Source organism: Apis dorsata, unplaced genomic scaffold (genome assembly GCF_000469605.1).
Source record: "Apis dorsata unplaced genomic scaffold, Apis dorsata 1.3 scaffold_77, whole genome shotgun sequence".
Taxonomy (NCBI): Eukaryota; Metazoa; Arthropoda; class Insecta; order Hymenoptera; family Apidae; genus Apis; species Apis dorsata.
Genome location: NW_006263375.1, coordinates 809394 through 837132, shown reverse-complemented (window position 1 = coordinate 837132; position 27739 = coordinate 809394). Strand labels below are relative to the sequence as shown.

Here is a 27739-nt window from a genome sequence, read left to right as displayed (position 1 = left end):
TATATATAATATATATAGTAAACACATGAAAACACACATGAAAACAAGGATCTTCTGCTTTAAGAAATAAAAATAATATTAAATAAATACATAATATATAAATTTACATACGTATCAAAATAATTTGTTGTAGCAGCCGTTTCGTCCATGAAGTCTCCCATTTTTTATTTAATTTCACAACACACATTACCAAAATACGTATGAAAAATGGGAACTCACATGCACTTTTAAACCGTCAAATTTGAAAACATTAATTCTAAATGCTTCCACTGCACGCGCTAAATGCACACTGCATATTATTTCCTATATCAGTTCTACCAACATTATATATACATATTTAACATAAAAATAAAATATTCCTAGTATATTGATAATTTTATTGGTTAGAAAGTATAATAAGAGTGAGTCACGATAAAACGCCATTTAATAAAACAGTGACGACATTATATAATTATTTTTGCGTACAAGAAGATAAAAAGTATTGTATTAATGTAGTGCATAGTTTTTATTCATTTCTAATTGAATCGTATATGTGTAAAACAATTTTTTTAATATCGTAAAATAATATATTATGAATTGTTATCAATCTCGATTTCTTGTGATATATTGCAATTTAATCATTTGCATTTCGCGCTGTATACATTGTGTTAATTTTCTAAAAATAGGGAACTTTCCTAAAAACATTACCTATATATATATATATATATCAAACTTCAAAACCAGTGATTATTTAAGTGATTGAACGGTAGTGAGGAGTATGGCAGACGTCTGACCTTAATACGATATTTAAATATGTATAAAATTTTTGTCATCGTGTGTATACTAAATATTTAAATATGGCTAAATTAAATCTAATCGTGTCAATAACGCAACAGTAAAGAATGAATTTTTGGCACAATACATTTTTACTTCCTTTTCTTTAATATTTCTCCGATAGACGAGCACAGAATTAGCACAATATTGTCATTGACAGGTGGTAATTGTCATTTTTTGCTCGTCTTTTTGAAGGTTATCACATCATGTTTGCAACGCTAAAAAATAAAATACGAGAAGAAATAGGGAGTGACGTGTCAACTGTCGTTAGAAATGCCGGCAATGTGCGTGCTATTAATTCGAGGCATATGTCTCAGGTAAATATATTTCTATGTATAATTATTATCTATGTAGGTACGATATTGCATTTATAGATAGATAGATTTATTTATAAACAGTTTATAAGTATTCATAATTACATCGAATCATTAATTTTTAAGAAAGTATTGATAATATGTATGTACATATTTTATGCTAGATGTTTCTTATTAATTCTACATATATATATTTACCAGATGATTCATTAATATCACATATGTATATTGCTTGATTTTGCATAATTACAAAATTTACATAAATTGATTAAAATATTACTAATTTCATTAACTAATTAAACTATTGGTAGTTAAAATGTTTTAATTTTGTTTTAATTTTAATATTTATAGTAATTTTAAACTAAATAAATTGAAATTATAAAAAATTTTTATAAATATACATCTGTGATATAACAATATAAAACATTGCTTTGCCAATTAACTTTTTAAAGCAGTAATATTTTTTTTTATAGACGGGATCTACAAGTAGTATTAGTGGATCTCAAATTTCATTAGATGGTTCACGTGAAGAAAACACAACCTCACCTTCTCCACCTGTCTCATTAAAAAAAGATAGCTTTGATTTTAAATTAAATGATAATATGCAACTCTCTGCTAAAGATATTAAAAAACTTGAAAACAGAGAAGATGAATGGCGAAAAAGATTGGCAAAAAAAGAGACAGAATTGATGAAACGAATGGAAAAAAAAGAAGAGGAATGGAAAGTAAGACTTTTTGAAAAAGAAAAAGAATGGAAAAAAGTAGTTGAAAAACAGGAAAAAGATAAGAATAAATTAGAAGAAGAATTAAGAGACATTCAAAATACAAAACATTCGTTGGAATTAGCTCTTAAAGATGCAGAAGGTATATTTTGTAATTATAATATGATATTAAATTAAATAATTTAAATTTTCATTAATGATATTATATTTTAGAATACAAAAAAAAATTATATACTTTTCAAGAAGATGCAGAACAATTAGAAGGTTTTCAAACTCAAGAAATGGCAAAAATAAAACACTTAGTATGTTTTTTTATATGTTTCAAAAGTATTATTTATATTTTATATGTAATTTATTTATTTTACTTTGTTTCTTTCAGTTATTGGCAAAAGAACAAGAAGTGGAAGAAAAAACACATCATTTAAAAGCAGCCATTGCAGAAATTGACAGTTTAAAAAGTGAAGTTTCTCGTCTTAGAAGATATGAAGATGAATTAAATAATGTACAGGTGAGTAAAATATTTGATAAGTGCTTCATTTGAATCTAATTATTATATGAAATATACTATAAACTTCACAATTATGTTAACACAATTATTTGATATAATTGTGTTAATAATAAGTTACTAAGATTGATATTATTTAAATGAGTAAATATATATGGAGCATATTTTAAATTTAATTTAAATATATTTAAATATATTTTTTATTTTTAAATATATTATATCTTTAATATTGAATTATATACATATAATTATATGCAATTACTATTATATATTTAGTATTTTATATTTATTTTTTATGTATTTATAAAATGTATATATCTCAACTTTGCAGAGTTTGGCAATTCACTTTTTAAGGATTAATAATTATCTATTTAAAAATGATAAATTATTATATTTCTAATATATGAATATTATGATTTATAAAATAATACCATACCATATTTTTTACAATTATTTATTTTTACAATTTAATAATAGAAAAAAAATCACTTGATTGATAATTCTTGATCTATAAAATTATCATTTTAATTTATTCTTGTTGTATAATATTGTTCTTAATAAATATTATTTCTTATTGCAAATAAATTAATTTTTTATATATATGTAAATAATTTAATAACAACTTGATTTAAAAATAAATATTAAATATTATTTTATCATGAATAAAGGAAAAATTATTTGTTTTTGTAATATTGATTATGAAATATTTATGAAAATTGATTATAAACATATTTTTTAGGTATAAGCACGCTTCTGTTTAAGAATTAGTTATATTTTTGAGCCTCTCATTATTTTTTTCTTTTTTTTTTTTTTTTTCTTTTTTTTAATTTTATATATAGCTTTTTGTTTTGTCACATTTGCTACGTTTTTTCTGCACATTTTTTTTTTGTATTGACACATAATATCAAATTATGATGAACAAGTGACTTAGTCAAGAATTAATTATTTGAATATTTAGAATATTTGGAATATATTTTAAAATAAAACAAATGAGCATATGTTCCATAACTTTTATTTGTACTCTTAAAATGTGCTTCCAATATCTGGTAGGAAATATTTGCTTTCATTTTATTAAAACTTAGTTTGGGAAAAAGCAGGCATTTTATTGAGTACAAAGAAATTGTGAAAGAACAATATTCTTTTACTGGTTATGGAACATGAGCAAAACCTAAGTGATACTGAAAGTTTTGTGAAAACAACATACGCATGAAGATTGGAAAACTTTGATAAACGAGAGCATTGGAGATCAGAGTAGGCGGTATTTTCCGCTAATTCGCTGCTGCTACCGCTGATGCTAGAGGTACGTTTTCAAAGCTTTGCTGCTATTCTGCAACATAAATAACTTCTATAGATTTTACTTACATCAGTGTTGCTCTTTATGTATAATTCTCTCCTTGGTGCAAAGTTTTATAACATAGGAGAAATGCATGTATTAACTATTGGAAGTGATTTAATGATGGAAAAAAAGTTTTTCATCTTATAATAAAATTTCATATAAAATGTCTGAACTGTTTTTACTGCAGTACTCATACTCCAATGTTGTTACTCTCGTAACAGCGTGGAATAATTAAAATTTTCGAAATAAAATGTCAAATAAAATGTCTCTTATAAAATTAAATTTTTATCATATTCAAATTTGTAATAAATAATGAAAAATTTCAAATCTCTGAACAAAAAATTTATTTAACACTAATTTATTTTTGCTTCATAAATTTTTTTTCTTATTTTGTTCACTTTCAGCATTATTATTATTAATCATCAAATTCATCATTCGCTTATTCTTGGCTTCATAAGGTTTGGATTATTTGTAATATTCTATTCATCTTTCTGTATTAGCAATGCTTTGGTAAGGTTTGCAACAAAGCTTGCAGAGCAAAATGTAATAATAATAAACTTGGAGAGGCATTCGTAATAATAATATCATCATTTTCAGGATGAAATGGAAACACTACGTCATTCTACTCAGCGCGAGAGAGCTCAACTATCCTGTCAACTGGCACAAACTGAAGAGGAAGTACGTCACTTAAAAGATAAAGTTTTTGTATTAGAACAAAGAGTCGCTTTAGAGAGTAATGATCAAGTAACAGTGGATGAAAGAATAGCTGATCTTATGAGAGAAAGAGCGTTGTTAGAAAGAAAGTTAGAAGAAGCTCACCTTCATTTATCCGATATAAAAACTAGTTGGTCAGGAAAAATATCTAGCTTGGAGACACAAGTTGGGAGACTTAGCAGGCAAGCTGGTGAAGAAGGTTTGGAAAGAAGACGAGTCGAAGAAGAAAGTGAAAAACTGAAGCAAAGGATCAAGCAGCTAGAAGCTGAAATAGAGGTGAACAATGTTGTCATGGCGACGAAAGACGCCAAGCTTTTGCGCATGGCAGAGGACATCGACGAGATGGCCACGGAACTAAAAGAGCTCCGGGCCAGCGTCGATGATGAGGTGGACGAATTTAAACGACAAATTGTGAGTTACCGCGATATGTAGTCATGCATGGGTTAGATTGTTTTGAAGAAGATTGTCCTGTTAGATTTTTAAATGCAAAAAAAACGAACATTCCCTATTTGTCAAATGGCATACTTTCAAATGATCACAGTATCGAATAATAAGTTTTTTAATTGAAGTTTCATTAACAATATGAAGTTTTCGCTATAAGTATCTTTTCTTTTCAATATTTCAAAGAGAACGTTAATATTTCAGTCTTAAGTATACTTTTTATTTATGAATTAATTAACTGTGGTCATAAGAATTTTTTATTTTCTATTTTATCACAGTTGTTTAAATATTCGTATTTTAATTATTTTATAAAGTACTGAATGTTCATGACATTACATTATGAGTGTAAAAATTCTAAAATGCGTATACACGAACGCGTAGAAAAATCGTGTTTTAATGTATAATTGGAAACTACATATCGCCTTTATATTGCATGTTATTTCTAAGATGCTTGATGCTTAACGCACAGAACATTTATTTTACGCATATTTATTAGCACACTCTTTTGTTCATAATTTTTTTATTTTTATTGCATGCAAAAACTTATTATGTACATTATATTTTATCAAGATCAGCATTACGTATCAATAAACAAAAATAATTGTAGTCAACTTTTTAAAATCCTACATTTCCATTCCGCGTGTATTTATATATGAAAATTAGGTAGTACCGACAATAATATTTTTATGTACGATCGCATTTCTGTATATTTTATTTATGAAATAAAGAAAAGAACAAATAAATTATCGTTTATTGCATTCGTTTTTGTGCTTGTTTTCAACCCATTTTTATATCCTCCTCTTTTTCAAATGGCTTTTTATATATACACACAAATGTGTACACGATTTTTCTTACAGGATTAATAAATCATGTTATATTTTGCTACACCAACGACACAGTCTGATTATATTTACGTTGCTGTAAATATTAGGAATGCGTATTTAATGGATACAAATAATAGGAAACATATTATATATCATGTATAAAATAAAAGATAGAATGTTAAATAAAATTAAATCTTATTGAAAAGCCAAAAGTTATAGCAAAATGTTTTTAAAATTAATCTAATCTATTTAAAAATTTATTGCAGGTTTGAATTTTGGAATTAATGGTGCAATCCGTAATGTTTTCGTTTAATTATTAAAAAGAAAATATTCATAAATAATTTTATGTTTACTTATATATATTATATTATATATTATATATATTATATATATATATATTATATATATTATATTAAAAGCCATTAATTTCAAATTATAAATTAATAAAATAACTTATTCAAAATTTTTTTGTAATAATTCTTCTATATTCTTTTTCAATAGTGTAATTTATTCGCATATTTATTTCGCATATAATCATCATTTTGTTTGAAAATAATTTTAATAAATTTATCAATTTAATCTACCAATTGTACCTTTAGTTCCAATATTTATTAAAATGTAAAACATGCTTTGCATTTTTTATTTTTATTTTTCAACAAATTCATTATATAAATCCCAAAAATATATAATGAAATATATTTTAATAAATTTAGTCATTGCTAAATTACAATTGTTTTTATTTTTAATATAGTAATATTAGATACCACTCACGTTGTTTTGTTATTTTTTTTTTTTTTTGTCAGGAATCATCATCAAAGCAGATAACTCAGTTAAAGCAAGACTTGGAAGAAACAACAACAAAACTTTCAACTGCTAATTCAGAATTAGCTCATATTCGTTTGACTCTAGAAGGGGAACGAATGAATAATTCATCTCTGCATTTAGAAGTAGCACGTTTACGAGAAGATCTGGAATCTGAAAGAACAGCATCAGCAACATTAAAAGTATGTTTAGAAAAGGAAAAGAATGAAAAAGATACTGTATTATTAAGAAATGCTCAAGTTTCTCAAGATATAGAAATTGTGAAGCAAGAAAATAGACGACAGGAAGTAGAAAATATAGAGTTACAAAATAGGATAGAAACTTTAGAACAAAATTTACAAAGTAAAAGTAAGGAAATAGAACAAGCGATGACAACGCTAGAAGAAACCAAACAGAGAATGTTGGAATTGGAAGATGTGGAACAAAATAGAAAAAAAATGGAGAGGAATGAAACATTACTTAAAAGTAGCTTGATGGATCTTGAAGAGCAATTAAACGAGAAAACTAAGGTAAAATTTAAGAAACTTAAAAAATTTATTTCAAAAGAATATTATTAATATTTAATAATAATTATTTTAGACAATTAAAGTCTTACAGCAACGATTAACCGATATGAAAAAGACTCTTCAACGAGAGTTGAGAGTTCCGTCTTCATCATTGGATAGTGATGCTGAACCTTCTGCGGCGATTCTCAAGCCCAGTTCGTCAAAAACAGTCACTGCCAGGCACAATAATACACGAGATGATGATGTTAACTTTAAATATCTTAAACATGTTCTCATAAAGTTCCTAACAAGTAGGGAATATGAGGTAAATTTGATATACTTACTTTAAACCATCAAGACAAAGTATCTAATCTTTTTTAAATAATTATAAATATATATAAAAGAAATACGAAATATACAATATAATTTTTATATAAGAGTTAACAATATTGTAATGAAATTTAAATTTTTCAATTATTTTCTTGTTTAACTTTTGTGTATTTATTTAAGGCCCTTCATTTAACGAGAGCAGTTGCTACTCTTTTACATTTTTCACCCGAAGAGGAGCGATTATTACAAGAAACTTTAGAATGGAAAATGTCATGGTTTGGCACACGGCCTAATCTAGGTTTTGGACAAACTGCCAAAGCTATACCACCTAGCTGATAGCTGAAACAAATGTACCTTTCTATAGGTATTATTAAAGTAGCTTCTAATTCATGGCTAAAATCGAAGAATTGGATTGCATCAATGATCAATCACAAATGATTATACTTAAAAGATTAAGAAAAACAGATGGGAAAAGTTTGTAAGCTAAAAATTTCATAAATTTTGTAAAATATTTAACATTTATAATATGTGTATAATTTATTCGCTGGATTACAAATATTGATTACAGTTAGCTTCAAAGATGTCCAGCAAAGTACGTAGCATCAAATGTTATTTAGATAAATTTATAAGTTGAATATAGGAAATTTTGGCATTTGTCAATGTATAAAAATGAAATTCTTTATAAAATAATTTAAGAAAAAATATGTGCAACGTATTACATCATACATTTCTTTTGTGTTAAAATATACACAATCATTCTGCAATATTCAACATGCAAAAATTATATTTATGCTCTTTTCTGTATACGAATATATCATAATACGAGGCACTTCATTGTTAAATTGGATATTAAATTTGTGATTTTTTAATATATTTGAATTTTAAATAACTACGCTAATTTTGCATATAAAAATTTAATATTTAAATTATTATATATCTTATCATCATATCTATTTCAAATTTAATCGATAAATTGAAATAAATTAATATAATTTCAAAAATATGAAATGGTTGCGTCATCGTTATATGATGTAAGCAACTTAGGATTGTTTAAAAAAATTTAATATCCTTAACATGGCTGCAGGTCGGTTATAAATATTAGAAAAAAACCTGTCTTAGCTTCATTAATAATGAAGCTTATTATATAATTGCCATAATTATTACTTATGATATGAATATTGCTATTACGCTATGTTCATATTTGTAAATAATACGATGACGTTTCTATAGATATAATTAGAGTACATGAAGTGAAATGATTTTTTAATAAGATATTTTATTTAATTTTTCAATTCATCTATATCAACTAGTTATTATTTTTATCTGTGGTATCAATTTTGTGAATTTTATGAAGTTATTTTAACAATAATAAAATTTATAATTATAAATGAAAACTACCAACATATGTAATATTATGTCTTATTTAAATAGATAAATTTATGTGCAAATTATTTCATAAAATGAAAGGCTTTATTTATTATTTGATTAATTATTAAAAAATTTTGTAAGAATTAAAAAGTTTTAAGTATTCTATAATTTAATTCTTTAATTTTTTAAGAATCTTATTTATATTTTTTTTAAGAACACTATAATAAATATAATAAAATATTCCAACTTGACTGTAATTCTTGAAATTAGTAAAAAAGATTACTCTCTAAAGACTATTTTAAACATTAATGATGATGCTTTAATATTATGTGATATTAAGGAATAAATCAAATTGTTGCACGTTGTATAAAGTGTAATTATTTATTTACAGAAACCTGTATTTATATTATATCGATTAATAATATACAAGTCGATAATATGCAATATATAATTAGTAGTTCTATAAAATTTTATAACTTATATATATTTTAATGTTTCTAACCAATTTTTTTTAAATAAAAAATTTTGTAAAGTACATATTTTAAAATACTAATTTCTAGATTTATGATATATTAAATACAATTATGCATTTTTTTGAATATGTAAAAATATATATACAAAGTCATTCTTGAGAAATCATTAAATAATTATTCAAAAGCAACAAATTAATTGAAGATCACTTCAATAAAATTTTCTAAAATATATATTTTAATTATATTGGTCTATATAAATTTTAAAATAAATATTGTTTAAATATTTTAGATTTGAAAACATTTATATGATATTTTAAGTATCAAATCTATAAAGATTATTTAAATATACAAACAGTGCATCATTAAACAAACTCTAAATATGGAAAAATTCTAGTTACAATTTTGATTATTTTAAATAGTTTAAAGTGGAAGTGAAATTTTGTTTGGTTCAATGTTACATTTTTATAACAAACTTATATACATCTATTATTCCTTGATATCGGAATTAATATAGTATTATGCTTATAATATTGAGCTTACATATAATATTACGCTTAATCGACATATATATTCACATTTTTTTTTAATTCTATTATTTTGGTATAAAGATATATAAATTAAAACAAATGCAAATTGAATAACCATATAAATAACAAAATTACAATCGAAATACAATGACAAGTTATACATTTAATATATAAGTAATTTACTTCTTTTTGATTCAATAGTCATAAACAAAATTGTCGACAAACCTGAGAAATTTCTGAATATTTCAGAAATAAAATATTTTTGATAAAAAATCAATATTATATTAAGAATGATTTTATTCGTTGCTATTTTCTTACCTAGAATGCCAATTTGTCTTATGCTATGGACCATTTCATTTGATTAAAAATGTACAGTATTTATAAAATAAACAGGAACATGTCACCATATTCATCTCTCGTTGTTGATGACAGAAATATTTTTTTGTTATATAACATAACAAGCTTTTTTTCATTCTTTTCTCTGTTTTTGAATTTCGTAAAAATAAGTCTTCCCCCTTCAATTTTATGAGTCGGAAAAACATCCATCTATAATTCTATGATTTTATATATTTGATTATTACATAAAATCCTATGCATTGTATCTACAAGGCGCGTGCAGAAATTATGTTCATGTTATAAAAAAAAGTTATATATACTTGTTCTCTAACTTTTACAAGTATATCGAACAAATAAATATCTAATGACTAAAACTTTCTTCTTCCGGAAATAATTTCTTGATAAAGTTCTGGTGTTATTTCGACGTATTCCTTGTTACCGGCTAGAAAATACATTTTGTCTTGAACTTTGTTCGGATCGAAACCATCCTTTTGAAGATTCATTTTCTGCAATTTAAATGTTCCAGTCATTTCAAGTTCTTTCACAATTCGCAGGAAAATTGGTCTTGCATATGCCGGCAGTGCTTTCTCTAAGCCTTCTGCGAGAGCTTTGAAATCCAAAAGACTATCCGGATCAACTATCGCTGCCATTCCTGCCCTTCCTTCCATTCCAGGTACCTTCAATGACATTATAATTATTTTTTTAAATTTGATTAAATCAAACTTTAAACATAATTATTTTTTTTTAAAAAAACCTGAACTCCGTAAACGGTAGAAGCTCTTTTTCCTGCAATACTACTGATAACTCCTTCCACTTCAGCGGTAGCAACATTTTCTCCCTTCCATCTATATGTGTCACCTACTCTGTCTTTAAAATAAAGATAACCAAATTCATCTTCTACTAAAATATCACCTGAAAAGAGAATTGAGAATAGATAATGTTTAATAAAAAAGGTTTAATGATTTTTAATTCAGTAAAAGAAATTATATATGTACTCACCTGTTAGAAAAGCTTTATCACCTTTAACAAACACATCTTGTATTATTTTTTTTTTCGATTCTTCCTTATCTAAATATCCATTAAATTCTCTTAACGCATTTCCTTCTTTTATCAATCCTATAAACATTCCTGGCTCATCTATATCATAAAGAAAAAATATTTATTTTTATATTTATATTTCTTTTTTTGACTAATGCTTAAAACAAAGTATCAGTGTTAAGTTCTCACTTGTTCCTGCTCTTATACATAAGCCATTTGAATCTCTTACAGGCTCATATGTCTGATTATTTACTCGGATAATTGCTAAAGGATGAAATCTTCGTGGCACAATTAATGGTACAAAACCAACAGCGCCAATCCGACCGTCAAAGTTAGCTTTAATATATAATAAGAAATATTTAAGAAATTTTCTTTTATAGTTTTTTTTATTCTACTATAACTGAAATATCGAATCTTACAAATATTAGCATTTCCTTCACTGGATCCATAAAATTCAGAAACTCGTTTAATGTTAAAACGTTTGACGAATTCGTTCCAAATTTGTGGCCTCATACCATTTCCAAACATAAGTCTCAATCGATGTGCAGTATCTTCTGGTTTAGGTGGTGCACTCAGCAAGTAACGACACATTTCACCAATGTATTGTGCTGCCTAATAAATAAAATTACTGTTACATGATATAATATAATAAATATGCTTAGTAATTAAATATCAATGATATAAAGAAATAATTTAATAAATCGTATAATTGATTTACGAAGAAATTTAAAATTTAAAATAATTTGAATATCTTAAAAATATTGATGATATCAGTAAATTTATTAATTTTTATAGAATTTAAATAATATTCAATGAAAAAATTTTTGATGACAAAAATTTTGCGTTTATCAAACAGATAAACTGTTCCTATTTTCGAAAATCTAATCGATATTGTGAGTAAAAAAAAAAAAAAAATCTAATCAAGCATCAATTTTACTGAGATCGTTATAGAATTTTTGTAAATCACCTACGGTACAGTTATATTTGATGCAATCTGTCCAATAAGCCGACACTGAAAACTTAGTCCTTAACACGTTCGGTACACCTTTAACAATCGCGAAACCTGCCCCAATCATTCCACCAGCTGTATGATACAATGGATTTGGATTGTATAGGATATCATCTTGTCTCATGCCCAATAATTTAAAAGGCATTATAGTCAGCAAGTATCTACAACGCAAAAATCATTATCCCTATTAAAACTATCATATTAAAACTAAATTGATGGCTCATATTTCTATGTTTTCCTCTATAAATATTTTGATATTACATAGATAATAAAATAAATCGTATTATTGTATGATGATATTAATATGATAATCCCTTTTAATTTTAAATTAAGAAAAAATCGTTCAATTTTCTTGTTTATATAATTTTTTTATTAAAAGAAAAAGTTTATGATTCGTAACAATAATTTTATCTTTTTTCAACACAAATGACATTCATGAACGATATATTGAAGATTAATATAAAATATAAAGAATTAATTGAAAATTTATATAATAAACAAAGATGAATATTAATATAGACAGAAGTTATGAAATTTTATTAGTAAAACAGTCATAAGGTAAGCAGACAGGAAGCAGTTTCTAGGTAAAGCGACTACATTTACATGTAATCCTATTCTCGATGAGTCGTAAGGCTTTGCTGAGAGGATTATAGATCATTTATACGTTCAGCAGGGAAATCATTTATTCTTTGCATGGAACTGTGTCTAAGAATAAATGAAAGTTTAAAAACATTCCCATAAAAGTGATGCTCGCTTTAATAGAATAGAGTTCATTGTTTTCTATTAATAATTACTCTATAATAAGAATAATAGGAATAAATAAGAAAGCAAAGAAAATGGAATAATCGAAAAATTAAGTTTCAACATAGTATAATCAATAATTATTTAATTGTAATCATTAAATTTATTTGATACATTGTCAATGAAAAATTATTGATTTAAGTTTCAAGTTTCTAGGAGAGATACTTTAATTTGTTGTTTAAGACTGACCCAGATTTGAAAGATCGATATTTTTACATAATAAATGAAGTTTTGTGTCAAAGATTATAGTAAATTCTTGGATATAGATGTCCAATGATATTATCAACTGCCTTGACCACTTTCGAATTAAAGTTCAAAGCAAAAAAAAAAAGAGGTAAAACACGTGGAAACCTTTCAAATGATTTGATTATATATAAATTATTGTAGCAATATAGACTTACTACTACTTCCGTCCTATTTTTCTAAAAAAAAAAAAAAAAAGAAATTCTCTTACCTTGAATTGAGAATTATTGCTACTTTTGGTAAACCGGTAGTGCCACTTGTGTAGATATACACCAATTTATCGCGATAAGTTGGTGGATCCTTTACTATCGGTTCACTTGTACCAGCTTCCGATATAAGTTCATTCAAATCGTATTCGCCATCCTCGCATTTAGATTTGTTACAGATTTTATATTTTGTAATTCCCTGAATCGAATCCTTAATTTCATCGAGAGCTAGAGAAAAAAATTTCATTTTTTAATGTTTTATGTCGTTTAATTTTATTTATAAAACATAAAATCATAAAACAAATTATTAATTATTATTATTATTATTAGAAGAAGATTATAAAAATATTTCTTTCCAGCTTAAAAAATGTTATTTATATTTAATTAAATTATTTTCTAAAAAAAATACTTTATACAAAAATATGTTACTTGTATTTTAATCAAGATAGATATTAAATAAACATTAATACATTTTGAATTCTCCCTTTTTCTTTTGCTCTTTTCATAATTGGTCGATCATAAATTATTGTATATCAATTTAATATTTACCAGACGAGTATTCTTCCATATAAATAATACTCTTCACTTTGGCGATACGAAGACAATGAATTAAAGATTGAAGACGTAAATTTGTATTAATCAGTGCAGTGATAACACCGAGTTTTCCTAGACCAAGCCATATCGCAACATGCTCTGGCCTATTTGACATCATTAAAGCCACTGCATCTCCTTTTACGTATCCCGCTTTTTGAAATACATTTGCTATTTGATTGCTATATTTATTGACCTGTAAATTTCAATTATATATATTATTATTATTTTTTTTACTATCTTTCTGTATTCATAGATAAAATTGGCGAAAGAAAATAAATAAATAATATAAATAAATATGTAAGAAAAAATTGATGCAAAATATACGCGCATTATATTATTTGATTATAACGATAATATAATATTTTAATACATTTAATAGATCCTTCTTCCTTGATAAGTCTATCAATTCTAATTAAATTATTTTAAATCGTTTTAAATTATTGAATTTGTAAATTTTATTTAATACGTACATCAGAAAAAGTCCAAACTTGATCCTCGAAGAAAAAACAAGGTTTTTGAGGATTACGTTCCATTCTTTTCATAAATATAGCCGGGACAGTTAGATTATTTCGATCATGTTTTTTTATTTCCTTTTCTGCTGTAATAGCACGATAAAGAAATCTGGAAAATATAAATATTAGGATTTCATTTAAAGTTAAAATTTACTGATAAAACTTTTGCAGATAAAATTTCTTTAAAACTTTAATTTTATTTTATATGCATTTAAAACAAACATCTATTCATTATTTCATATTTCATATGTAATAAATAAAATTGAAATAGAATCAATGTAAATTTTAATAAACGGATATCGATATATAATTATAATTAATTAAATTTATTATATATCTCGTAAAGTAATGATTTTTTGCTATAAATGGCTTTATAGTTTTTTTTATGAGTTAAATTGCATTTATTAATCCATTAAAAAATATATAATTCCATTTAAAAAACAAAATTAAGCTTCATAAATCTTTTATGTGTCTGTCTAAGAAAAAATTAAATATTATATTAAATTATATCAAAATATGACCTCTTCGAAAATGACCTATTCAAATTTTATTTGAAATATTTTTTAATATTACAAAAACAAACGAGATATTCCAGATAATTTACGTATTCTCTTTATATTTCTCTTTATATAAAATCTTCTAGAATTAAAAACAAAAAAAAATCAAAAAATGACAGTTCTTATTATAAGAAATAAATATATAAAAGATAAATATCTTTAGATTTAAGTAAATTGTAAAAAAGAAATTTGGAAATTTATATAATGTTCAATTTTCAAACAGCAAAAATTTTTGGTCGAATTTTCAATTTTGTATTAGGAAAGTATAATTTAACAAATAATAATACAAATTTTTCTTTTGAAAATTTTAAGATTAAAATATTTTTCAATTTTTTATTAAGATAATATAATTCTAAAAGAGATGACAATTTTTCTAAAATTCATCTTATCTTATATTTATTTTTTATACTTACCTTTCTCTATCTCTTTTTATCAGTCATATTTTCAGTAATTAATCATTTCATGACACTTTACTTAATTTTACAAGATTGAAAAACATAGGATTAGTATTTTTATATAAAATATGTCATTTGTTTTTGTATAATCAAAGATAAAAATATGAAATATCATTTTATTTATAAGTAATAAATTTTCTATCTATTAATTTTTATATATAAATTATAATTAAAACTTAAAAATCATGATTTTTCATATTTCAAGAAAAATTGCAAACAATATACATTCAATAGAATTTATTCTGATTTATTTTCTAAATCAAAATTTCAAACTTTCAAAAGTCAAGAAAGATATATTATTGTATGATTGTATAATAATTATAGAATATTAATGGCAAATTAAATTCTATTATGTTTTTGATTATATAATATAAATATATAAAAATAACATATATTTGATTTTCACATGAGAATGCACATAAATGTATTCTAAGTAACAGTATTATGTCTCGATTCAGTGGATATAAAAAACTCTTTTTATATATAAGGCGAAAAACATACTATTTGCTATGAAATATAATAATGGAGGAACAATAATTAATGACTGATTTTTCCCATATTTTTTCATCATCTTTTAGTCTTTTAGTAATCTTTCAAATGTTCTTATTCAATCTTACATATTAACCTTTGCATATAATATTCGAAGTTCATTTAAACATTGATTTTAATAACTTCTTGCATCGAACAAAAATATCATAATTAATATCATATTCTCGATGCTGTCGTTCCTCTTATCACGTATAATCATTTCATAATATATAAATAGATAAGATATATGTGTATTAATAAAATTAGACATTGTTTTTCTTAACATTCCGTCTATTTGATGAAACTTGTATAGGTCAGTGACCATGCATTCAAGGAATATGTCTGATGTGTTTTCTCATCGAAAACATGAATAGAATAATTTGAAAAACAATTTTAAAGTCCATATTTGTGCATTCTATCTTATAAGTTGAATAAAAAAAAGTAAGATAAGATTGATAAAAAATTGTTTTAAAAATTGAAATAATCGGGTTAAACGGATGCTTTGTATTTATCACGATGAGTTATGAATACATAGAACAAAGGAAAATGTGTAAGTAAATGTGCAAAGTAATAAAGATTGTCGATAGACTTACGAAGACCTTATGCACTTTAAAAGAAGATCAATATACATAAATAACTATATAAATAAATAACTATTTCGCCACTTTCGAGAAAATATCAATAATTAAATAATATTTTAAAAGAAAAATATTTTTTTATCCTCTAATTTTTTATTAACAAAATTTCAGACTTTTTATTCGTCATTTTTATTTTAGAAAATTGATAATACAGTATTTGAATACATTGATGAAAAGTTTTAAAATTTTTATTTCAATCTTATCACTATTTATATAACATTAATAATCATAAATTTGAAATTTACCTTATATCACGAGGTAGAATCTTGATCATGACATATAGCTTCCGATGAAATTTGCAGATGACAGGAAGCAATGCCAAAGCAAGCGCGATTTGGGCGATTTTGTTGAACCCAGGGAAACCGAATCTCGTTGCCACCACACCAAACATCGCAGCAATTACACCCAGGGCTAATAGTAGAAGTGTAACATCCATGATCTAGCGTTACTCAATCTGTTTACTGATACTCGTACCCCGAAACTAAGAAAAAAACGTAACAATTACTTCAATATAGAAAAATAAAATATCGAGGGTTATTTTTAGAGTGAAAAAAAAATATGACAAAAATTTGATATTTACTTATCAATTTAATTTTTCTCCATTCTACGTGTAAATAAATCAATATAGAGCAATTTATATAGGACAATCATTCTTAGATATTTCAAAATTACGTAAGGTAGTAAAATCAGTAGCTTTATTTCTGAATCGTATAAAGTGCAACGATCAATACTTAGCATTTTAGGGTTTGACGACATGCCGATGTCAATTATTTATACATTCGAGTTTTCAATTACCGATTAATGTTTTACGAATTTAAGTCGCAAACGATACCATGGTTAATGTTTTGGAACCAACAATAACGCATCGCAAACGATGTTTTCGTTTGAGAGTGCTATATATCGTATAACCAATACCTTTACTACAATATAATTTTAAACTAAGAATTATTGCGAGTCAATCATTCTTTCTTTTAACATTGTAAAAAATTATCTCTTTCAGAATCGCACGTGCTATTGAATCTTCCGCTATCGCTATAGAGACATGCGTGTACCACAACAAAGATCATTTATATCTACATGTATATATGCATTTTACGATCAATATTACATTCACAATCGCGTAAAACATCCCGTTTCATGTTTTGAAAATCATACGATTATTCTTTTTTGTTTTTATAAAATTGTATTTAATAGAAAATCAGGGAATTGATATTTCGAAAGATATAATATCATTAACATATTATATTATAATTTTTATCATCTATAATTTTATGATTTTTTGACAATGTAATTTCTTAATATTTTTTGTATGAAATGCCGGATAATTTTCATAACGATCTTTTTATTATAATTATATAATTGTACATAATGCACGGGGACCAGTACCTGACTCGTTTTACGAGGTACAAGAAGCACCACGGTTGATCCTGGATTAAAAATTGCACGAGACAGTATACAGATCAATATCCTGTGCTTCGCGGAGCGAGAAATGCCACTCTCGATTCACCAACAACACTAAGCGACTGGCTGAACGGCAGCCACTGCGTTCCGACGACACTTCGCTATTGCGCCACCACTGCAAATAATTCCTATACGATAGCATGCACACAAGGCAGCAAAAAATCGAAGTTTTATTTTAACAGGAACCTTAGCAACGTTTCTTCAATCCCACGTTTCTGAAGAACAACTACTAGGTTTTAGGCATGCTCAGCTACTCTGCGAATCGGAGCAAGCGCTGTTTCACTTTTATTTTTGATTTTAAATTTGTATTAAAAGAATTTTTAAAAATTAGATTAAAAATAAATAAAAAAAAACGAAAGAAAATTAATATGGTCGACTAATAAAATTCGTTAGAATTGTTTCTTCAAATATGAAAATATTTGTGATAATTATAATTTATTTAATTTATTAATAAAATATATTTGCTATTTATTTTTTTTATTATAGAATTATATAAATATAATAAATATAATGGTATCAAAATTTATTTGTATAATTGTATATTTTATAATAAAGATTTAATTTAATGGAAAAATTATAATTTTTATATAATAATATAGAATCAGATTGCAACGCCATCTATATATATTTGACAAATCTATTATAATTTTATCAATGACATTTTTATTGATTTTAGAATGATAGTAAATTGATTTTTTATTATCATTAATTTTTTGGATTACATGATATAACAAATAAATATATTGACAATTATAAACATAATAATAAAAGAATAATAATAAAAAAAATATATTAATATTATCTTATAAAATCATAAAATTTTTTATATTAATAATAATTAATTATATAGTATATTGAAATTGTTGAATAAATAATATATTATGTGCATCTATAGGCGCGTAATCTGAGCAATGGATGCGTGATCAAGAATCAAACAGACGAAATAATAGATAATAGATCTAACTCTAAAATTTGTTTCGAATTCTATAAACTTTATTATCGGGATGCACATTTTTATGTATCATTTCTTTTGCCAAGTGTTTCAAAATATATAAATATATTATATATAATATATTTATATATTTTATATATATACATATATATAAAATACAAAATATGTATAATATTTTTTTTTATTAAGCATTAAGAGACATTATAGTTTTAAAAAGTGATGAAAATATATTCAATTGATATTATGTATTTCATTTGTGATTAAATAGACAAAGAAAAGAAATAATAAAAAAAAAATATAGATAGAGTAAAAATATTGAAATCAGCACCATTTTCAAAGTGCCGCAAATGAAACTCATAATAGAAAGACAGAAAATAATAGAAGAATAATTATGCTAGAATTGACTGTCAATACCATCAAATAGTAAAAATATCTTTTTAAAATAATAAAGTAGAATTAGAATTGGAAATTAGCGCCATCTCTTGAATACTTTTAGAGAAATATTTACCAACATTAAATTAAAAGATATAAATTAAAATCTAAATTTTTAAAAATAGTTTGATATTAATAATATCTAAATAATGAAAATTTAATTAATAATTAAAAGTCATAAAAATTGTATTTTTCTTCATTATTTTTATTATATTTTTCTAACATTATTTTTATATAATTATTAATTTTATACTTCTAGATGATTATACAATTCCTAAACGATGTTCTGTACAATTTTAAGATATTTATCATATTATCAATTAAGAAAGAATATTAGATTAGTTTCAGAATATTTTTGAAAATTTAAATTTTAATTTGAAATAAATAATAATTAAAAAATTTTGCGTAAAAATCGAAAAATTTATAATTTTTCATTTTATTATGTGATGATTAGATTCATTTATATTTACCGCATATATACATATTTTTAAAGCATTACAATGTTCTTTTTTTGAATAATTTTTAAAATACATTTTTAATTATTAAACGGAAAAAAATATTTAAATATAATTATTCTTAAATTACATTCATTGTAATTAATTCATTGTAAATAATAATTTCTATTGAAATTAATTTGACTATTTATTCTTAAAAATATTTAAGAATTCTTATAATAATGAAAAATTTTAATGCAAATTTATTTAATCAAACGTTTTTAAATTATTAGTTTTGTTAAAAAATTCATAATATATAAAATTCAGGAAAGTAAATTATATAAATATTAAAGTTGATAAAATTTCTTTTATTGATAAAACTAAATGTAAAAAGTATTAATATGAATAAAAAATAAAAAAATTATATTTGATAATACTTTCATTTATTTTTTTAATTTATAGAACATAATATATTTATATTTTATATAGAATAACATATAATTCAAAATATATGATCTATAATGTATATATTTATGTAATAATAAATTTAATATTAAACATTATAATAATACAATAGATAATATAATAATGCATGTTTTAATTTTCAAAATAGATTTGATATTATTTTCAAATCAATTAAATTAAAAAACGAAATTTAATGCATTTTGAATTAATACAATAATAATATACATTTATTTGTAATTGCGTAACAATATTAAAAGAATACTTATTAAATTAAAATTTAATTGATACATAAGTGAAAGTCAAAAAAATAAAAAAAAAGTAAAGATATATTTGAAGCTAATTCATTCATGAATAATAAAGCTTAAAGAACTATTCAATGCTGAAAATAAATAAAACATGATTGTTTTATATTAGACTATAAAACTAAATCATGCATTTATATATTATGATAAAATATATGTAGAAATTTGATAAAATAATATCATATTAATTTTCATTGTAATTCATATAAGTCTTTTACATTGAGCATCAGTAAAATTAAAAATAAAATAATAGGAATGTAACAGAAACTTTGATATAGAATTATTGATATAGAATCACATGCTTTAATTTTTAATATAATATTATCTGGTCACAATAACTTTATTATCCATGTTTTATTATTTTTAATACATATTTTATTGTTAAAATTTTTTTTTCAAATATATCACGTGTTGCTACAACACACTTATTATATTAACAGAAACACAAATATTAGGTGAAGATACATTATTTCTTAAATTATAATATACGATTATAAATCGCGAAAAGTGTAATTTTATTTTCCGTAAAAATATTTTAATTTATGATTTGTAGAATTAGTACGATTTGTAAAACAATGTAATTACTACTTTGTACAATTAGTAGTCATTCAATTGTATGACTATATATTAGATATACAACGATTTTAACATGAATTATATCTATCATTTTATTAGAATTATTTAATAAAGAATTTAAGCATAAAATGTAAATAAATGAAGAAAAAATGTCATTCTACCTTATAAATAAGCACCATTGACCATTACTGATTTGGAGCTAAGATAGGAAATGATGGGAAGACTTAATGAACGTCCTGAAAATAAATATATTTAAAAATAAGTTTTTGATTAATTTAAAAAAAAAAATAATTTGAAATATGAAAATTGTAGCAACTTACAGAGAAATTATCTAAGTTTGCCGAGTTGGATATAATTTTTATACATTGATGATCTACAATGATAAATATTCTAAAATAATAATAAATTTCTTTTATTCAATTTTTTGTAAACTTTTCTTGTTATATTCAGATACATCATCTAAATTCAAAATATCAAATTCTATGATATTTTTTCCAGCAAATTGTCCAAATACTCCACTTGATATGCTACGTTTGACAACTGTATAAAGACAATAAATAAAAATACATAAAATAAATATCTTACAAAATTATTAAATAATAATCATTAAATATAATAATAACTAACCATTTGAAGTTACATTTGTCAACATATATGTAGGAAAATCTTGACATTCACGAGCAATATATGTTCCAACAACTGATAAATCAGTAATTGGTGGTGTAATTACTTTCATTGTTTCACGTACAATTTGTGTATTTACCTCATAATAACCTATATTATAAAATTAAATATTATATAATAATATTAATTATTTTTAAAATTCAAATTAATTTATTAAATTAGTAAATTATATAAAAATATAATATATTATATAATTTAATAAATTATATAAAAATTACCATTATACATCTTTCTCAACAAATCATACATATTACGTGGTGGTAAGACTGTTTGACGATTAAGTGGCATTACAAAACAAGATTCTCCATCAATATCAATAATACCAGTTTTATTCTGTAATAAAAAAAATGAATATAAAATAATAAAAATATAAATACTTTATTTAATATTCAAATTTTTAATAAATTAAAACTCACAATATTAAAATCATGTATAAAACGACCTTGACGTCCACCACGAAAATCTGGTACATCTATTTTCTCATAGTGCTCATTCTCCAAATCAATCTCAAATCGCTCCTTGAAAAAGCTTCTAATATCACTATCTACATTTTTTTCAATATCCATAGCTTCTCGTTCTGTAGCTCTTGTCAAACTTTTTAAAATTAGATCAGAATCTGCTATCAAACTTTGATGTACTGCATCTTTGGCATAAGGTGGTTTGTTTGACTTGTCATAAGGAATGCTATACCATCCTGTTTTAAACTTGTGCATCTGTGTTCTTGCATATTGTCTATATATGTATAATCCACCAATAACTCCAATTATGAGAATCATTAATGCAACAAGAAACAATAAAAATGTTGCAGTTACATGAATACGATATATGCTTCTTCTAGAAACAAAGTAATGACCTCCTACATCAGACTTCAAACATTGTGCCTCTGCATCTCTTTTACCATTTTCCTATTTAAATAAAGATATATATATTTCCTATTTAAATAAAGATATATAAAAAGTTATTTAATAAAGATAAAGTTATTTAAAAAAAAAAATATATTATATGTTTATAATAATTAAACAAAAAATTTTTGTTTTCATAATAATTTTTTAAAAAAGAAAAAATTTAACTTCATTTATATCAAGAAAAAGAAACAAAGAAAAAAATTATAATTCCATCACTATACGTTATCATATATATAATCGCTAGTCTACGATAATGGAAAATATATGTAACGAACTATTAAACGACATCATAAAATTTATCACGTACACAACATTCCATAAATTAAAAAATTAAAATGATATTTATTAATATAAGTAAATTTATTTAAAATGAAATTTATTTAAAACAAAATTTATCGAAAAAATGTAAATAATCAAAAATTAAATATTTATTTACGAAAAAAAAATTACATTTAGAAATTTTATAATTTTTCTATCAAATTTTTGTTTTTAAAAATATCAAAATATTATTAATTTAAAGTTCGATAAAAAATGCATAATAAAAATGATGCTAACCGCTGGATTTTCTTCAACAAATAACGATTGTTCTTTTTTATCCGCCTTCTTCTCAGTAATGGCTTTTGTGATGATCGTCATCTTGAATGATGTTTTGATTTCAGTACTCTTTAACTATTAATAGATCTTTTGTATAAAAATTTTTTTCATGTGTTTATTCGTATAATTATAGCGAATAGTCACTATACTTGGATAATTGACAAAGATAATAGTAACGGTAACACTATGACAGATATCGCACACTATATTCACAAAATTTGAGGATGAACTACTTACATACATACATATGCAACTGAGATTGATCGGTGACAACCGCGCCCTCAATGCACTAACAAATGTTATTTGCGCATGCGTCAGTTAAAAATTGTTTCTTGTTTCCTATATATATATTTTTATGTATATGCCTAACTGCATATACATATAAAAGCGTATACAAAAAACACTTATTTATAAAATTGTAATATTATCGCATTTTTTATTGTTTAAGTTCATTATTTCTTATCATTTTTATCATATTTCTTACCAGCATAAGGACATTATGGATGAAATTCAGTGTTCTTTCAAAGATATCAAATCAAAAAATAAAAATGAACAAGAAAATGATTCGATAAAAAAGGAAAAAGTACTCATTAAATATACAGAGCTCGATCATAATGAGTTAGTAAAGCTAACTAAAGAAGCAATTCATAACATAATCGAAAGTGATCCGTTACTTTCTGGTCTACCAACAGATGTTACAATCGAAGAGCTTAAAGCTCAAATTGCAGTTGCACAAGGACAAGCAATAACTTTATATTTGAATCGTGGAGAATTACCAAAACTTGGAATTGTGGTAATATTTTTTTTCAATAAATTTCTACATTTTAAATATATGTATTTTTATTATTATTCATTTAATATCATTTGTACATAACATTAATTATATTCAACAATTAAAGAATTTCAAAAATAATTTAATTTAGACAGAATTCTTTTTAAATCATTCTAACTTAATTCCTTATGTATTTAGGTACCTCCACATAATACCACAGTTTTGGATCTCAAGAAAGCTATAAAGCGTCATACAAATTTAGCTTTGAAGAGAGAAAAAATTAAAAAAAAAATAAGTTGGAAACATATTTGGAAAAAATATCATTTATGTTTTGAAAATATTAAATTAATAAATGATAATGAAAATATAAAAGCTTATGGAATCACAAACAAAGCAGAATTATATTATTTAAAACGACGCAGGGAAAAAAATAAATTAATAAAACATTCTTAATTTCTATATAAATTATATGATATGTAAATACTGTATTTTTAAATTTTATGAAATAATATATATTATTTATATAAATTATTTTTATTTTTTATACATTAAGTACTTGGTAAATGTTTATATTTTGATTGTTGAATTTGACATGTTAAATATGGATTAACATCTTCTAACATGAAACAAGTTAAATCAAATGCTGCAGATCCATAAAAGTTTGTTACAATTAATGTTTTTAAATTAGGCATTCTATATAATGCTTCTATTCCTCTTTCCGTTACATTTTTACATTCTGATATATCAAGTTTTTCTAACATTGGATATTCTGCAGACAATTTATCTAAATACCAATCATTAATTGATGTACAACCTCTGAGGTTAAGTGATTTTAAATAATGAAGATTAAAAATAAAATGAAGATGTTGATATCGTATAGGATATCCATTTAAATCTAATTCTTCTAAAATGTAATTAGCATAACATTTATTTAAGAAATTAGAAATTTCATCCTTTTTAGTTTTATCTATCCATTCATTATGATTTTTGAACCTTACTTTACCACCCATTTGTACAATAAATAGAGCTGCTGCTAAATCTGGTCCAAATTTTACATATTTTTGATATTGATCATTTTCTATATGTTCTTGAAGATCATCTTTTTTACGTTTCCACCATTCACGAAAGCGAAATGTAAAAAAATCATATGTATTTGGTGCTTCATTACTTATAAATGTTCCTTCTGGTGCTTTTCTTTTAATTTTATAATAATCTTTTGATTTTTCAGATCCAACGTCAATTTGACGTTTACGTAAATACTTTATGAAATGAATAATAGCTTCGTAATTATCATAGAATTTATAACGGACAATCTCATTAACTTTTAATGGATTATAAACAGTTTTATAGTCAGAAATTTGTTTAAATAACATCCGAGAATAACGGTGATATAACATTTTTGTTACACTGTTGCTTTTTATGAATAATATCTTTTTATTGTAAATAAATATTATAAATTTATCAATTTTTTGTTTAAAATATCTTTTGTATAAAATATTTGTATAAAATATAATATGATTTACGTAAAATTCATTTAAAACACAATATTTTTATTGAAATTTAGAATTTCTTTACGTAATAGAACACCACATGTGCAATGAAGCAATACTATGTTACATATCTTGAATTAATGTTAACATAGTATTCTATATATGTATATTTACCGCTAAAATTAAATTTTTAAAATTTTATAAATTATAAAGAGGAAAAAGAATTTTCGTGAAAACATTTTCTTTATATTATTTAATATGATTATATAGTTAATAAAAAATTAACAAATTTTGTCATGTGAATAATCATCATATATATATTTATATTGAAAATTATTCTAATAATTATTATAATAATATTATAATAATTAATTAAATAATATTGAATATATCTTTTTATTATTTTTTTATCGCAATAAAAATTTTATATTCATACACATATATACATATATCTTAAGAAAATATTATTATTTATATTATTAATTAATTAAATGTTAATACATATTGTTTAAAATAATAAATTTTTAGTACTTTATTATAATATTAAATTAATATTATAATATTTTAAATAATTTAAAATTAAAAAATATTTATAGTAAGTGGTTTAAATATGTAAGTTCATAATATGTAATTAAGTCAATTTATATTTTTTATATTGTACATTCCATAATAATATAATATTGCAATAAAAATGTATAGAAATAATAAAAAAGTATAAAATATTAAATTTGATAAAATTACATTTATTTATTATTTTAAATTGTACCATTACATACATGTAAAATTATTCAAAATTGACATGTGTCAAGTATTTACGTAAACGAATGTTCAATATTCAATATCGATAGTAATCAATTTATATTTTGCGATAAAAACTTTTGTTAAAGATTTACTTAATATTACTGCAATATATTTCGTAATTTATTCAAAAGATTTAAGGTATGAAAAGATGTTTAACAGAATCTGCATTCATGTAGTAATTTTTTAAATAATGTAATAAAAAGAATCTAATATTCAATATGAATAATATTATTTTAATAATTGTACTTTAATTCAAGGTATTAAATATTTTTGAATTCATATAAAGTTATATTATTTAGTGGTGCACAATTTATTAAAAATCTTGTCAAAATGATGGAAGATATGCAAGAAGAGGTTAGTATTTTTTTCGTTTTTGATACAATATTTTTATTTTCTATTTTCCAATTGTCAGAATATATTAATAAGCTATATAAATTTATATTTTTCCTTTTTAAAATAATTAACTTTATATTTTATGAAATATTTATTTTAATGAAAACTTTACTAATATTTAATATTGACAGTTTATTTCATAATTTACATTTGATTTAATAATTTCATTATATAATCTATCATTATTTTAGACCCAATTTGTGGTCGATGATGTAAGCAAAATTATTAAAGAAGCAATTGAAGTATCTATTGGAGGAAATGCTTATCAACATAGTAAAGTAAATCAATGGACATCAAATGTTGTTGAAGCATGTTTGGGAAATCTTACAAAACTTCAGAAACCGTATAAATATATAGGTATGTGTATATATAGATGTTTTTATAATTCAAAATTAATTTTTTACTTTTAAATTATTTGTTTATTAAATTAAAAACTTGTTTTAGTGACTTGTACTATAATGCAAAAAAATGGAGCAGGATTGCATACTGCGAGCTCATGCTATTGGGATAATGCTACTGATGGTAGTTGTACAGTGCGTTGGGAAAACAAAACAATGTATTGTATTGTTTCTGTATTTGGTCTAGCAATTTAATTGATTTTAGTAATTCGTACACAAGCAAAAGCTTCTGATAAATATATTAAAAAATAATAAGTAACAAAATTTCATCTAATAAATTAAAAAATTATAGTAATTATGGTGCAGGAAATATAAAATCTATTTTACATAATAGCCTTTTTTTTTTTAGTAATATGATGTATTTTTTATATTACAAATACATTGCATTTAAGACATTAATTATTGTATTTATTAATTAAAAAGTATTTTATATATATACATATAAAATTCTTTTTAATATCATATATATATATATATATATATATATAT

At 23.1% G+C, this 27739-nt stretch overlaps 6 protein-coding genes across 11 annotated transcripts in view; 3 read left to right on the top strand and 3 right to left on the bottom strand.

Moving 5' to 3' along the window:
• Positions 1 to 8155, top strand: part of LOC102674638 (golgin subfamily A member 1-like) — a 40849-nt gene extending 32694 nt beyond the window's left edge. For 2 of the 4 annotated variants that reach the window (XM_031508154.1, XM_006610761.2), the window contains exons 2-9: positions 1009 to 1130; positions 1601 to 1991; positions 2063 to 2151; positions 2229 to 2357; positions 4288 to 4815; positions 6473 to 7000; positions 7071 to 7301; positions 7487 to 8155. In XM_031508154.1, coding sequence (XP_031364014.1) covers positions 1009 to 1130; positions 1601 to 1991; positions 2063 to 2151; positions 2229 to 2357; positions 4288 to 4815; positions 6473 to 7000; positions 7071 to 7301; positions 7487 to 7642 — 2174 coding nt within the window. In that variant the 3' untranslated portion in view covers positions 7643 to 8155. The remainder of the gene's footprint in view (positions 1 to 1008; positions 1131 to 1600; positions 1992 to 2062; positions 2152 to 2228; positions 2358 to 4287; positions 4816 to 6472; positions 7001 to 7070; positions 7302 to 7486) is intronic. The other 2 variants (XM_006610762.2, XM_031508155.1) reach the window with 2 other exon arrangements.
• A 1798-nt stretch (positions 8156 to 9953) lies between these two features.
• On the bottom strand, positions 9954 to 18333 carry LOC102674863 (long-chain fatty acid transport protein 4-like). Its single transcript, XM_006610763.1, has 11 exons — positions 17978 to 18333; positions 16837 to 17072; positions 14372 to 14522; positions 13857 to 14094; positions 13313 to 13535; positions 12020 to 12218; positions 11468 to 11660; positions 11238 to 11384; positions 11010 to 11147; positions 10765 to 10922; positions 9954 to 10687 (listed from the first exon to the last, which is right to left on the bottom strand). The coding sequence occupies exons 2-11, from the start codon at positions 17025 to 17027 to the stop codon at positions 10379 to 10381; spliced, it is 1947 nt and encodes a 648-aa protein (XP_006610826.1). The 5' UTR covers positions 17028 to 17072; positions 17978 to 18333; the 3' UTR covers positions 9954 to 10378.
• Positions 18334 to 20989: 2656 nt separating this feature from the next.
• On the bottom strand, positions 20990 to 23684 carry LOC102674426 (integral membrane protein 2C). Of its 2 annotated transcripts, none has more exons than XM_006610759.1 (6): positions 23358 to 23684; positions 22314 to 22802; positions 22116 to 22230; positions 21841 to 21987; positions 21534 to 21753; positions 20990 to 21449 (listed from the first exon to the last, which is right to left on the bottom strand). In XM_006610759.1, exons 1-5 carry the CDS (start codon positions 23436 to 23438, stop codon positions 21626 to 21628), a joined length of 960 nt encoding a protein of 319 aa, XP_006610822.1. In that variant the 5' UTR covers positions 23439 to 23684; the 3' UTR covers positions 20990 to 21449; positions 21534 to 21625. The 2 variants fall into 2 exon arrangements, with proteins under 2 accessions (XP_006610822.1, XP_006610823.1); XM_006610760.2 differs by having other exon boundaries at positions 21156 to 21449; positions 21545 to 21753.
• A 17-nt stretch (positions 23685 to 23701) lies between these two features.
• LOC102674158 (U11/U12 small nuclear ribonucleoprotein 25 kDa protein-like) lies at positions 23702 to 24666 on the top strand. Its single transcript, XM_006610757.2, has 2 exons — positions 23702 to 24189; positions 24367 to 24666. Exons 1-2 carry the CDS (start codon positions 23896 to 23898, stop codon positions 24619 to 24621), a joined length of 549 nt encoding a protein of 182 aa, XP_006610820.1. The 5' UTR covers positions 23702 to 23895; the 3' UTR covers positions 24622 to 24666.
• Positions 24667 to 24712: 46 nt separating this feature from the next.
• LOC102674291 (distal membrane-arm assembly complex protein 2) lies at positions 24713 to 25639 on the bottom strand. The gene has a single exon (XM_006610758.2). It carries the CDS (start codon positions 25563 to 25565, stop codon positions 24717 to 24719), a length of 849 nt encoding a protein of 282 aa, XP_006610821.1. The 5' UTR covers positions 25566 to 25639; the 3' UTR covers positions 24713 to 24716.
• A 791-nt stretch (positions 25640 to 26430) lies between these two features.
• Positions 26431 to 27649, top strand: LOC102674020 (dynein light chain Tctex-type 1). 2 transcript variants are annotated; one of them, XM_031508197.1, is made up of 4 exons: positions 26431 to 26597; positions 26717 to 26813; positions 27044 to 27209; positions 27297 to 27649. In XM_031508197.1, exons 2-4 carry the CDS (start codon positions 26790 to 26792, stop codon positions 27443 to 27445), a joined length of 339 nt encoding a protein of 112 aa, XP_031364057.1. In that variant the 5' UTR covers positions 26431 to 26597; positions 26717 to 26789; the 3' UTR covers positions 27446 to 27649. The 2 variants fall into 2 exon arrangements, with proteins under 2 accessions (XP_031364057.1, XP_006610819.1); XM_006610756.2 differs by having other exon boundaries at positions 26432 to 26597; positions 26759 to 26813.
• The last annotated feature ends 90 nt before the right edge of the window (positions 27650 to 27739 follow it).